This window comes from Xyrauchen texanus, chromosome 15, assembly GCF_025860055.1.
Source record: "Xyrauchen texanus isolate HMW12.3.18 chromosome 15, RBS_HiC_50CHRs, whole genome shotgun sequence".
NCBI lineage: Eukaryota > Metazoa > Chordata > Actinopteri > Cypriniformes > Catostomidae > Xyrauchen > Xyrauchen texanus.
Window position 1 is genome coordinate 37,337,091 of NC_068290.1, and position 15,263 is coordinate 37,352,353.

Below are 15,263 nucleotides of genomic sequence, written 5' to 3' on the forward strand. Positions count from 1 at the left end.
AGAGAACAATTTAATTACTATAATACTATAACTACTTTTTTGCAAACTGATTTTTACATGCCGCTTTCTACGTTTTACTGCAATTTCCTGGTGAAATTAACACTGCTACAGCAACTGGGATTTTAATTTATTTTCACACAAATCATGGGTACTATGATTGTTAATTACTTTATAAACACTTATGTTTTGCACTATTACACTCACCTTTTTACATTTGAAAATCTATATATTGTAACTCCTACATAAACACACTTATTCCAATATGATTAACTTCTGCTCTAGCTCACCTGATAGAGTGTTGATATTGGACTCGAGACTGAGCCTCAAGCCCAGTCAAGCAGCATGAATTGACATGGGTGTTTCAGTAAATATGCTTTTCATTTTGAATTTGCTTTTAAAACACTATAGGTTAGGATAAGGCATTGGTTAAGGGTTCATTTATCTTTTACACACTATTGGTTATTTTTCCCTAAAGTTTAAGGTTAGGGAGGTACGTTTTACTCATTTAAACATGCATCTAATATTCACCTTTAAAACCTCTTCTCATTACGACACTATTACAATCGCTTTTTTTGCCCCCCCGATGGACATTTCACTTGGAAATTGCAGCCAATCGTGTAATGAAGCACATCATTTCGGCCAAAATATGGGAAGTCCCCAGTTTAAACAGGACAATGTGGAAGCCTACATTGGTACAAAATCCTGCTCCTGTCTTGGACATGGTGTAGTGATTGATTGGGCGATTGAAGTTAGCATGTTGCTAAGCTAATGACTCTGTACTTTTACTAAGCACAAACAGCATGTAGCACAAAACAACATTTAGTAAAATAACACGGTCTTTAAGTAGAGAGAACAATTTAATTACTATAATACTATAACTACTTTTTTGCAAACTGATTTTTACATGCCGCTTTCTACGTTTTACTGCAATTTCCTGGTGAAATTAACACTGCTACAGCAACTGGGATTTTAATTTATTTTCACACAAATCATGGGTACTATGATTGTTAATTACTTTATAAACACTTATGTTTTGCACTATTACACTCACCTTTTTACATTTGAAAATCTATATATTGTAACTCCTACATAAACACACTTATTCCAATATGATTAACTTCTGCTCTAGCTCACCTGATAGAGTGTTGATATTGGACTCGAGACCGAGCCTCAAGCCCAGTCAAGCAGCATGAATTGACATGGGTGTTTCAGTAAATATGCTTTTCATTTTGAATTTGCTTTTAAAACACTATAGGTTAGGATAAGGCATTGGTTAAGGGTTCATTTATCTTTTACACACTATTGGTTATTTTTCCCTAAAGTTTAAGGTTAGGGAGGTACGTTTTACTCATTTAAACATGCATCTAATATTCACCTTTAAAACCTCTTCTCATTACGACACTATTACAATCGCTTTTTTTGCCCCCCCGATGGACATTTCACTTGGAAATTGCAGCCAATCGTGTAATGAAGCACATCATTTTGGTTTGGAAAAATGGTGCCACTGTCACTTAAATTTAATGAGCTCAAGCTGTACTTTTCAGAACTGAATAGACTTATATTTATAATCTATATTTTTTCTAGGCTCAAACTTTTGTTGAAATTTTCACAGAACGCAATGGAATACGTTCCATTGCAATGCATTGGAGGATTACCTTTTCCAAAATGATACATGTGATGTTGACTCAAATTTCGTCTAGAACAGTGGTTCTCAACCAGGGGGCCAGGACCCATTAGGGGGCCCAAACAAACTTTCAATGGGGCCTAAAGATGACTTATAATTAATGAAAATAAATTAATAAGCTATAATATAATAATCTAGCTTGCTATAATAAATCAAATAAAAATAAATAAATAAATAATCAAGATATGCCATATGTAAATCTCAGAAGGTAGCAGAAATTTGGTACCTACAATTTTATATGGCATTTACAATGAAATTAATGGAATTAAATCTGAATAAACTGTTTAATTAAGGTGACAGCTAAGTGTAATTGTGGATTAAAAATTTATAAATATACAAATGTAGTAGTTCAACAACTTAATGTCACTGTCACCTATCTCTTGTGTAGAGTATTATCGGGTGGTCACCATTCCAGCTGGAGCACGAAGTATCCGTGTGGTGGAGCTCAACTCTTCCAGTTCCTACCTGGCCTTGAGGAATCTGCAGAGGAAGTACTTTCTTAATGGGCACTGGACAGTGGATTGGCCTGGGCGACACTCCATCGCTGGTGCTGTGTTTGACTACAAAAGGCCCTACAATCATCCAGAGAGTCTCATCTCCACTGGACCCACCAATGACACTCTTGTGGTTGAGGTAAACTCAAATAATTGGCTTGACACATTAGAGTTGCCTGAATTGACTGATTGTACAGTGTATTAGAATTCAGAGTAAAAATTCAAACATGCAGTTGGAATTAGAAAACACATTTGTGAGACAGAGCTGTGGCCTAGTGGTTAGTGCAAATGTTCCAGGCATGTTGAGCCATGGTGCTCATGTGAAAAAATATGTACGTTTTATGCTTTTATAGGAATTAGTATGATGTATGTGTTGCTTGCAAAGTTGAGTTGCAAAGAATGATGCTTTTTGGGTCCAGATGGTGTAGATATGGCCTCGAACAACAGGGCTAACCTTGATACATTGCCTGTCTATGAAAAAAACACATTTGTGCTCACATTCACATCAAGCACAAAGTTGACAAAATTAACAAATAGTAGATACACTTTTGTGTATTGAAGATATATCAATATTGATGACTCTACTTGCTCTTACTCATTTTGTCCAACAAAAGTATCAAGTACCAAATCATGTTCATGGACATAAACAAAATGCTGTTGGCTATTACATAACCAAGAAGGTATAATTCGCAATTTCCTGTTTGAAAAAGCTATTTATTATCTCTTTCTCAGGTTCTTCTGCAGGGCTGGAACCCAGGCATTCAGTGGGAGTACACACTGGCCAAGGAAGATACAGACAGGCGGATCCAACCAAAACACAACTACACCTGGGCCATCATTCGATCACAGTGCTCAGCCACCTGTGCAGGAGGTATTGTATATGCTCTACTAATGAGTCAATAGCTGGTAGATGATGACCAGATCTTATCCTAAACACATATCTGTTTTGAGAAAACATTTAGCATCAAGTGTTTCACCTCTTCATTTTGGGCCATAAAATGAGCAAGTTTTGGTTTAGCGCAAAATAAATCTGCCCTGAAGCTGTTTCCATTCAGAAATGTGTGTTTATCGCTAATTCGCCTCCCAGATGTCCCTAATTTCTTTCCTCTGAAGTTTTGGTAAAATGGGGAGAGTATTGAGACAATTCATTGAAATTAGCCAGTTTACTATCTTTTTAATTTCACAAATAAAAGCAATCAGAAGAGGACGAATTGCAATCCAAAGGGAGCAGTTGCCCTTCTGATAGGAATGTAATATTGGTCCTGATGTTGCAGGTTGGCACCGGTTCCGACCCGAAAGCAGATCGTCATGACCCTGTTCAAGCTGGCAACCTGAACCAAGTAGTGGCAGAAACTTTCTTTCTCAGTATAAGGACCATCCATCGATGTGTATATGCTGTGTGCACAACTATTGAAGAAAAACAAAATGATGCGGTGTAATATCAGGGTTTACATATGATACATTCCTGATATTCAATATTTTGAACAATCATCTAATCAAAAGCATCACCATCACAACTGCATTATGTCCCGCATATTTCTAAATCATCTAAAATGTATTTTAGCTTCAAAATGCAAATTTATATTTTCTGAAGAAGCAGTAATTGCGATCCAAGGTAAAGAGGGTTAGATTTAAAATATTTAAACATTTAAAAATGTTCAAAAGCTTGTTTTCTGAAAGTGAACTCAGCATTAGAAAAATAGGTCTGATAGTTTATAGTCTTGAAAAAAGTGCAGAACATTCTGAGAACGTCATTCAGCCGACTTTATTCATCTACAGAACAGGGTAAATCTAATTTAACTTTGAGAAAAGAAATGGCATATATAGGTCTAAAAAACTTTTTTAATTTAGTAATTTTTTTTTTTAAAGTAGACTAAATAATAATTTAATAGAATTGAACTGTAAGTGTTCCAAAAAAATAAAAATAAAAATGTTTTTTGTACTGTGGGCTAATTCCATGACTGCCACCTATTATTTTGAATGGTGTGGAAAACATCTCGGTTCTCTGATCTTGAGAAAAGGCCAATGAAAATTGCCGTGTGGAATTTGCATGCCACTCCCCCTGACATATGGTTATAAAAGTAGTGATGCTGCAAGTGCACATCAGGTATCGCACTGAGGAGCTGAGCCAAAGGCCCGGCCATTTCAGCGGTTGGTTTAGTGTTGTGGCAGGAAGCACACAACGTCTCGTTCCCTACATCAGGGAATGGAGGTTACATCAGTAAACGAGACTTTCCCTATCTGTCACTCACTCGACATTGTGTCGATGAGTTGACACTAGGGGTCCCAATGGAATACGCCACAAGAGCTGAACCGAGTTACGCAGACTGGCAGTGCGATACGGGTAGACCTCTGTGTGCCTCGTAGTCAGCGCAGCAAGCCGTCGCATAACTACCCCAACACACTGGCAGGCATGAAGCGGTCCCCTACACCTTGGGGAACGGCAAACTGCTCAGAGGTATAAGGACTGGCTGGCCCAGCCATGGCCTTCTCTCTATTGTTCTCCCCAAAAAAGGAAAGAATTTGTTTGGCTGGGGGCCATATATTTGGTCCAAGCTGGGGGGGTGTCCCTTCAAAGAGGAGGACACTGCGGAGACCACACCCGACCCTGACAAAAAAATTTGCAACTGCAAAAGGTACAGAAAGAGAAACAGATAATGGCTTTGCTGCACACCCTTACCATCCTAGTTCACATTCAGGTGGGCCACTAATTTCAGGTCTGTTCCCATCATTAGTGCTGAACATATGGGCCATACACTCCTCACCTTTCACACAAGCCTTGAAATTACCACTTTGTAATGGTAACTAAGGTGAGCAATACCTAATTTAGGATGTCCTTTAATCCGTAGGTCAAATGCCCTCTGCTCCAACTCTGGAAGGCTGCTTCTTCAGCTGAAATAACTTGGACTTTCCAGCACAATAGCTTTTATCAATGATGTCAAAGGACAAAGGGGATAGTTGTCTGACCATAACATTCATATCTACTCAAATTCATTGGACAAGGCATTGTGGATTTCTGTTTTGGTTTATATTCATATACTCTATATTTGCACAGTCGGATAGTCTTCCGAACAATTCATCAAGGAGACACTTTGTTACATTGATACAACATTTTGTGTTTGTTCCTCAGGTCAGATGGTCACTAAATCAGCATGCTACAAGGATTTAAGAGTTCAGGTGAACACGTCTTACTGTATCTCACGCTCTCGGCCCTCTACCGGTGTGGTGTCCTGCAATACACAACCCTGCCCCCCAAGGTAACATTAACCTTCTCTAATTTTACTCACAAGGGCTACAAATTTTTGTGGTTTCTTAGGAAATTACCCCACAAAATTCTTGATGCGCTTTTCAGAACAGGCTGATATTTAATATAAGTATATAGTATTTTAAATATATATTTATTATGTATTTTATTTAGCGTTACCAGCTAGACTGTTTGCAGAAGCAAGTATCACAATTACAATTCCTCATATCAGCTAGGCTGTAGCGCCCCCGATTTACTCAAGGAATCAGAGGAAAAAGAATTTAGATTCTAGCCCTTACGGTTATGAAGATATGAGCTAAAATGTAAAAGTGCTCATTAAAGCGCCACCTTGGGCAGATGGGGGGGTGCGTATGTGCCTGAGTAGTGGTGGGGATTTGGAACCAACCTGCCAAGTTTGGTGTCTCTAAGACTTACAGTTTTTGCTGCCCATACTTAGGGCAGGAAAAAAATAATTATAAATATAGCTGCAAGCAGCAATCATCTGGGTCCAAGCTTATATGGAGAGAAGAAATAATCAAATTTGATGATGTGGTTGCCATCGACACAGTTGTTGTTTTATGCTGTTTGTTTTCATCAGGGTGTTATATTGCATTTTTGGATTGCAATGTCATCTCAGGACAGACTAATGCTGCTAAAGATATTTCAGTGTCTGATTTTAGAGTTGCTTTTCCCTCCTGTCCCTTATAATAATATAGTTTAGAGCCTTCTCCTTGGCAGCTTCATGCAGAACTATTTTCTTGTCATGTATCAAGTCTAGTCAGGTACCCCTGGGTAGAGTAATCCATCGCTTGCCTTCTCCAGTGCATCTTTCAAGTCTGCAAAAAGTAATACGCAGTAAAATCTGACGGCTTGGAATGGGAGACCTGAGCTTATAGCATGACGCTCATGCCAGGTCTGCCAAAATGGTCGCCAGCTCCCAGAGCTGGTTAAGTATGTCCCTCGGTGCTCACTGTCCAGCAGAGTGGCATCTTAACAGCCGGTGGCTCGCTTAACTGCTGTGTGCTTCTCCATACTGGTTCTCTGAGAGACTCCTAATGACTCATCACCCAATGCAGTTTCTCTGAGAGCAGCTCTTAAAGTATTAAAGTGTCTAAAACTCCCCTAAACCTGCTTGATACTGCGCTGATTGTTTCCCAAGTGTAGCTGTGTTTTGCTTGGCACTCAGTTACGGCTCTCTCTCTCTCTCTTGTTCTAGCTCTCTTTTCTGTTGCTCTCTCATTCTCACATATCTTCAGTTGGAGAGGAAGATCACATATTATTTAGTATTATTTAATATTAGTCCAGCAAAGTATTTACATCTGCATGCTGTCATTAGCAAACTAAACACAGCTGCCCTTCCTGGTAGGATATTGCTGGATTACTTTTCCATTTTCCATATCCCATCCTCAACAAGCACATGAAGACCTCAGCACCTCTAAAAAAATATATTATTACTTATTTAATATTAGTTCAATTCAGTATTAATATTATTATTGATATTTAATCAAATATAACAATATTATTTGTTGTATTATTGTTTTGATAATTTTTTCCTCTTTTATTATTACTGATTATTTATACGTAAAATGCAGATTAAATACTTCACTGGTCAAAATATAAAACATTTAGGGTTGGTCAGGATGCTCAAACAAACAGAGCAATCTAATAATAGTGCCACAGAGTCACAGTTTTTAAATAGTTTGGAATAGGAGAAAGTATTTTAACATTGAAAAAAATTACACATGTCTCTTTTAACATATCCAACTGGACTGCATAACCTGCTTCCCATGATCCAGAGCCTCTCCAAAGCTAGAGCTGAGTTTACTGATATTAAACCATTTATTTCCCAAATGCAGTTTGAGTACATGCTTCATCCATCATGTTTGCGTGAACAATGACAAAGAAGGGCTTGCCCAGTAAATATTTCTCAGACATTCAAGCTCAAAAAACTGACCTCTGACGGGTGTCTGGAAGCATATTCTGGGTGTGGTTAAGAGTTTTAGCCATGGGATGAAGAGGTTACCATGGCCAACTGACATGGTTGGGTTCCTGTCCAGGGTGTACCACTCGATTACTCAGATGTTGCAAAGGCATTACCATTCATCCATTCATGGAAGAGTGACAAAGGTGACCTCAGACCCCTGAACCCAGATCAGGATCAAATTTGGGCATTTGGAGACAAGCACAAGAAGGTCATTGGATATTACAATTTAGTGACAGTTTGGACAAACAGACATAAGTACTAAGCTCTCTAAAGGAGCACTAATCAAGAATGTGATGCTAATGAGAAGCTAAATTGTATTGCATAGCTTTGTTGTTGTTGTTGTTGAGTGCATATGGTTTGTCATGATGTTTGAGGTTCTTTAGACCACAGACATCAAACATTGGGTAATTGTTTTTTTTTTTCAGATGTCAGAACTTTTACTATTTATTCCACATGATCCAAAGCACATGTTCTGACTAATCATTGAACAATTTTGAGATAGAGACAATGCAAAAGAAAAATACCTACTGAAAGCATATAGCTTAAAACTGTCTAAGGTGGTTAGACTGTTACCCATCATGGTAAAGCATGTCAGACTGGTCTGTTCTTGGAGACAAGCTAGAGCATCTTAACACCATTTTGGCCAAACTGGTTGACCAGCTAGACCATTTAAAGACCAGCTTGGCCACACTGGATGACTAGCTAGACCAGTTGAACACCAGTTTAGCCAGACTTGGTGACCAGCTAAACACCAGCTTGGCCAGAATGGATGACTAGCTTTACCAGTTAAACATCAGCTTGGCCAGACTGGGTGACCAGCTAGACCAGTTAAACACCAGTTAAACCAGACTGGGTGACAAGATAAACCAGCTAAACACCAGCTTGGCCAGACTGGGTGACCAGCTAAACCAGTTTAAACAACAGCTTGACCAGACTTGGTGACCAGCTAGACCAATTCAAACACTAACTTGACTACTCTGGGTGACTTGTTAGACCAGTTCAAACACCAGCTCTTCCAGACTGGGTGACCAGTTACACAAGTTAAACACCAGCTTGGCCAGAATGGGTGACCAGCAAAACACCAGTTGTCCGGACTGGTTGACCAGCTAGACCAGTTAAGCACCAGTTAAGCCAGACAAGGTGACCAGCTTAACACCAGCTTCGTCAGACTGCGTGACCAGCTAGACCAGTTCAATCACCAGCTTGGCCATACTGGGTGACTTGCTAGACCAGTTCAAACACCAGCTCTTCCAGACGATGTGACCAGTTAGACCAGCTAAACACCAGCTTGAACAGTTCAAACACCAGTTTGGCTAGACTGGGTGACCAGCTAAACACAAACTTGGCAGGATTGGGTGACCAGCTAAACCAGCTAAACACAAACTTTGCCAGACTAGGTGATCAGCTAGACCAGCTAAACACAAACTTGGCCGGACTGGGTGACCAGCTAGATCAGTTCAAAAAACAGCTTGGCCACACTGGGTGACTAGCTAGACCAGTTCAAACACCAGCTCTGCCAGACAGATTGACCAGCTTGGCCAGTTCAAACACCAGCTTGGCCAGACTGGGTGACCAGCTAGACCAGTTAAACACCAGTTAAACCAGACTGGGTGACCAGCTTAACACCAACTTCGTCGGACTTTATGACCAGCTAGACCAATTAAAACATTAGCTTGGCCATACTGGGTGACTTGCTAGACCAGCTAAACACAAACTTGGCTGGACTTTATGACCAGCTAGACCAATTAAAACATTAGCTTGGCCACACTGGGTGACTAGCTATACCAGTTCAAACACCAGCTCTGCCAGACTGAGTGACCAGCTAGACTAGCTATAGAACAGGTTGGCCAGTTCAAACACCAGCTTGGCCAGACTGGGTGACCAGCTAAACACAAACTTGGCCGGACTGGGTGACCAGCTAGACCAGTTCCAACACCAGGTTGGCCAGAATGGGTAATCAGCTAGACCAGTTCAAACACCAGCTTGGCCAGACTGGATGACCAGCTAGACCAGTTCAAACTCCAGCTTGGCCAAAGTGGGTGACCTGCTAGTCCAGTTCAAACACCAGCTTGGCCAGACTGGGTAACCAGCTAGACAAGTTCAAACACCAGCTCTGCCAGCTAAACACTGGCTTGGCCAAAGTGGGTGACCAGCTAGACCAGTTCAAACACCAGCTAGACCAGTTCAAACACCAGCTTGGCCAAAGTGGGTGACCTGCTAGTCCAGTTCAAACACCAGCTTGGCCACACTGGCTGACTAGCAAGACCATTTCAAACACCAGTTTAGCCGGACAGGATGTCTAGCTAGACCAGTTTAACACCTGCTTAGCCAGACTGGATGACAATCTAGACCAGTTAACACCAGATTGGCCAGACTTGCTAACCACCTAGAACCTTCTTAAAACAGTTAAGACAAGCAAAATGCCTTAGTCTGTCATAAGATGATTTTTTTTTTTTCAGGGAAATATATCTCTGTCTTAACATGTTCTGAAAATTGGGTAATATGTTGAACTATGATGCAGGATATTAAATATCCAGTGAGCTCATCAGTCTTACAGAGATGCTGGATATACGTGTTCATCGGCTAGCACTCCTTAATTTGACTTTGATGCTTAGCCTAGGACTGAAGGACAAGGGGGTTTAGAAGGATGAGTGCAATTTCTCCAGAATTAGAGTGAGGTTTTTGGATCTGCTGGGACTGCTGAGAACCAGACTGTTCCAGTTCTGATTCAGCTTAATGCCCATCAGAGCCAGCAGAGAGAAGGAAGAGAGTGAAAGGCTAATTCTCAGAGGAAATCGATTATTGCAGTACACTCCTGCCCACTCACAATATGATAGAAGGGTGGAGAAAGGGTGCAAGCTTGCATTTCGGCATTTATTATCTAATCTTGCTCTTTCCTTCTCAAACACATACTGCATAAAACTGTTTAGATTTAAATATTTTATCTTGTTTTCATGTAAAAGTATCTAAGCATCTTTAATATAATTTCAGGAGAAGCAAAGCTTATAAACTCAGAGAGACAAAAAAAAAGAAAAAAGATTTATGGTTTAAAGCTGAAGTATGTAACTGTTCAAATACTTTCTTATATCCCAGTGGAAATAATTATGAGTACGCCATTCATAGGTTCATTTTCTCAAAAACTGTAAACATTGTCTCTCTGGCACTATAAAAAAGTTTTTGAACAACTCCAGGTGAGGGGCAGATCCAGAAAGCTATTTTTGCAATTCTATTCAGTGGTGCTAGTGGCACAGGATTACAGCTTCAAGGTAAAATGGCATCACTGGGGTGGTATCCTTGTTTTAGTTAAATATGTGTACAATTATGGAGAAAAAGATACTTTTGTTTTTTTGTTCCTAGAGTAAGCGAACATATAAACGCACATTTAAAGTTACACAATAGGTCCCCACAGTGCAAATATGTCCCCAAACGAGTTATAAAGTTTAACAGGAGGTATAGAAAAGGTTCCCTTTTTGGGTACTACCCCAGTGACAGATATTGTACCTTAAACAGTAAAGTTTTCTTTCTGTGAGAGTAGGATATCTTGTTTATTTTTCATATTTAATTTTTTTCTGGATTTAAACACATTAGTAAAACAATTTAGTGAGGTTTATTTACTTTATTTACTTAATAATGTGTCCCTGAACAAGGGGGATGGGGGGGGGGGTTCAAAATCAAAAGTAATTGTCAGTATCTGGTGTGGCCATCAGCTGCATTAAGTATTGCAGTGCATCTCCTCCTCATGGACTGCACCAGATTTGCCAGTTCTTCCTGTGAGATGTTACTCCACACTTCCACCAAGGCACTTGCAAGTTACCAGACATTTCTGAGGGGGAATGGCCCTTGCCTCACCCTCCGATACAACAGGTCCCAGACGTGATCAATGGGATTGAGATCCGGGCACTTCGCTGGCCATGGCAGAGCACTGACATTCCTGTCTTGCAGGAAATCAAGCACAGAACGAGCAGTATGGCTGGTGGCATTGTCATACTGGAGGGTCATGTCAGGATAAGCCTGCAGGAAGGGTACCACATGAGGGAGGAGGTTGTCTTCCCTGTAATGCAGTGTTAAGTTTGCCAGTAATAACAACAAGCTCAGTCCGATGATGCTGTGACACACCGCCCCAGACCATTACGGACCCTCTACCTCCAAATCGATCCCGCTCCAGAGTACAGGCCTCGATGTAATGCTCATTCCTTCAACAATAAACACGAGCCGACCATCACCCCTGGTGAGACAAAACTGCAACTCGTCAGTAAAGAGCACTTTTTGCCAGTCCCGTCTCATCAAGCGAAGGTGGGCTTGTGCCCATAGGCGACGTTGTTGCCGGTGATGTCTGGTAAGGACATGCCTTACAACAGACCTACAAGCCCCCAGTCCAGTCACTCACAGTCTATTGTGGACAGTCTGAGCACTGATGGAGGGATTGGGCGTTCCTGGTGTAACTCAGGCAGTTGTTGTTGCCATCCTGTACCTGTCCCGCAGGTGTGATATGTAGTTTTATATGTATATAAATATATTTGCCAAAGAGTTAACCTGCTAACTTCATTTAAAAATATAATTTAATATATAATCTTGGACAACCAGTTTGTTGCAGTGCACATGAGTCCAAATGCGCAAGCACTTATCTCCAACAGATGGTGAATGGATCTGTTCGGCCCATCTTCCGTAACTGCTGAGGGAAACACCTCCACTCCAAGCTCTTTTCACTGTCACCAAACATATCAAACAACATAACAGCAAGTGTTGATGGCTTTAGAGACAGGTCTGGCTCTCTCGCCAGGACATCTGAGACAACAGGGACTTTAGTCCAATCCCAGTCCAATCCCAAAAATATATGTCTGTCATTACTGTTACATCAGTTTCTTGTTCCTATGAAATCATTGACAAAGACAAGAGTAAGATGATATGTGCAAGTTCCATTTGGCAACCAAAGTGTTGATGCAAAATTCAAAAAAGTAATCAGTTGATAAAGATTCTGAATGAAAGCTTGGGATAAAGTATAAACAGAGAAGAAGTTAATCACTTGATAGGATTGAAATATGTTGTTTTTCTTTCAGTTTCTGGATACTAGTAGATGCATAGATCTGGGAGAGCTCGTGTGTAATGCAGTTGCCTCTAGCTCTTTGCTCTCTAAGGCCCTGCTTACACCTGGTATCAAGATTTTTCACAGTTGATCCAATCATAAGTGGTCAAGCGAGACACATCACCGTTTAAACCTGGTGGTAATATGCATCTCAAATGTGTCACATGTGACTACTTGTAATCGCACTACATCAGTTTTTTTACGGCATGTTAAAGCACAAAAAAGTTCAAAAAAGAAAGCGTAATAAAGCCTGCACACTATTTTTTATAATTATACTTTGAGCAGAATTCTCTGTTATTTTAAGTAAGGCCAGGTCAGTGTCCTGCGAGACCCTGGATGCCCCAATAAGGCTATTGTGAAATGTTTAGTCCAAATAACGAGAGAAAACCTTTGAACTCACAATTGTTAGAGCTGCATATTAAATTTGCAATTAGAATAAACATACTGTGTACATAAAACATTCAAAAGAGTAAATGATGTACTATGGCTCATGCACAACATCAAATTTGCAATAAGCTATTCTTGCCAGGGCAAGCATCGATTTTGCTCTATCATGCATTTTATATGATATCTAGTCCGTTTAGATGGAAAACATTTATATATATATAAATTACTCGATCCAAAGTGCATTTGAACAGCGGTGAAACACTTTCTTATGATGTGTTACATTCATACGAGCAGACAGAGAAGTACGTTTGAAGTACGTTTGAAGTAAGTTTGATGCAGAAGAAATAGAAATAAACCTTGTGTAAATTGTTAGCTTTAAGCTAAGCTATAATGCCATTTCTAGACATTATACATGCACATGTTACCAGACACGATCATATTTTTATATCAAGAAAATTCACATTAGATCATAATTTATTTTTTCTAGTAAATATTAGGGCAAAAATGATAGTTTTGATAATATTGTTTGTATTGTTTTTCTGTAAAAATATTTAAAAAATCATTAAAACAAGATCAATTTGATGTATCTGGTTTTAGAAACAACACTGCCTAAGATTTTTGGGTTTTTCAGAGAATGTATTTATAACATGTGTATTTTGTGAGTTTTTATAATCAAAACAAGTGAAAAAAAGCTACCAGTGCTGAAGAAGTAATCCAAAGTATTTAGAATCCATTACTGACTTTGAGTAATCTAATGAAATACATTACAAATTACATTTTACAGCATGTATTCTGTAATCTGTAGTGCAATACATTTCAAAAGTAACCCTCCCAACCCTGCCCGTCATGGGAGCACTGAAATATGAGGACGCTTTGTAAAACCTTAACTAATGTGGTATTAAAATGTGTTATCAATGACATTATGCCTCATTCTGTGAGTAGAATTCACATTTGGTCAGTAAAAGAAGCTGTTTTAACCACTCAATGATGATTTAAAGTAATATATATGAAGTAGAAATTGTTTAATTTGTCTTGTTTAAATTGTGAATTCATCAAGCTAAACGTTATACATGGCCATAATATGTGCTGGGTACACAGTGTTATTGTGATTTATGATGACACTGACACTACTGCAAAGAAAGGTTTATAAAAGAGTTAATATTCAGCATAAAGACAAAAGAGTGGTGATAGAGGAATATCTTACTTTGGGGAGATTTGTGAATGGCTTTTGCTGCAGATGGCACATGAGTGAATGGGGGTAGATTGTATTCCTTTTGTAGACTAAATGAGCAATGACATGATCTTGCATGCCGGTGTGTTCATGTTGAACACTGATTGAAAATCTTAAAGCAGTAGATGGAGCTTCAGGTCACACCTACCGATGACATGGACCAATGGCAGTAAAAAGATGTTTAGCAGACGGCTAGCAGTTTTCCTAAATGTTTGCCTAGGCAAGCTGTTAAAAACCACCGAAACGAATCTAAACACCTTCTTTTTGGCCAGATTTTATTCTAAATGACATCATACATCATACCTGTCTGTGTTTCGAGTTTGTATGAAGTAGTAGCTGGGCCTTTAAGTTGGACTTGCAATTTTTTTTTTTTTACTTTTTGACATCCTCCAGGGTCTTTGGGTCCCACTGGGCCCAGGGAAGTTGCACCCAGGCCAGAAAATAGCCAAAAGTTGGTTTATCCTGATTTTGGATATAAAAGTTGGATCCAGAATGTGGATCTGAAATTAGAATATGCTTATCTGGGCGGTCTTCAGGTGCCTCTTTAAGCCTGGGAATGTGCACCGTGGCCAGTATTGCAACTGAAAGTGGCATATCCTGATCAGAAATTTAGAAAAAAGTACAAATATAGCATTTCAGTCATTTTTCATCAGAGAGGACAGTTAGGATTTATTTAAACAGAAGCCTATATGCCTAACAAGAGCCTGGTCTATCTGTTAACATTTCTGATAAAATTCCTGGTTGTCTTGGCACTGATGTCCTACCAGAGAGAGCCAGAAAGAGCTCTTATATCCTGTTATGTCAGTCTTCCCAGAAAGTGCTGACTTGGTCCTGTAAACTGATCCATCCAGGCATTCAGTATTCCTGGGCTTTCTGCCAGGAATTAGAAAGTGTCAGAGAAGACATCCAAAACCATTATTAAGTCCTACAAATTTGGTAAGTAATAACTGAAGATAAATTTAAACAGAAATAAATTATTAACTTTATATTAATGACTACTGTTGTATGTAAAATTTATGTTCATTTTATTATGAAAACCACAGTCCCTGTGTCTGATCGCTTAAAGTAATAGTTTACCAACATTTAAAATTCTGCCATAATTTATTCACCTTCATAATGTTCCAAATCTGAATGATTGTCTTTCTTCTGAGGAACA

General features: G+C 39.4%; 1 protein-coding gene across 1 annotated transcript in view; it reads left to right on the forward strand.

The window, feature by feature from the left end:
* LOC127656228 (A disintegrin and metalloproteinase with thrombospondin motifs 16-like) overlaps positions 1–15,263 on the forward strand; it is a 117,915-nt gene that overhangs the window by 86,805 nt on the left and 15,847 nt on the right. Inside the window, exons 17-19 of the mRNA XM_052144434.1 lie at positions 2,073–2,317; positions 2,911–3,049; positions 5,309–5,435. Coding sequence (XP_052000394.1) covers positions 2,073–2,317; positions 2,911–3,049; positions 5,309–5,435 — 511 coding nt within the window. The remainder of the gene's footprint in view (positions 1–2,072; positions 2,318–2,910; positions 3,050–5,308; positions 5,436–15,263) is intronic.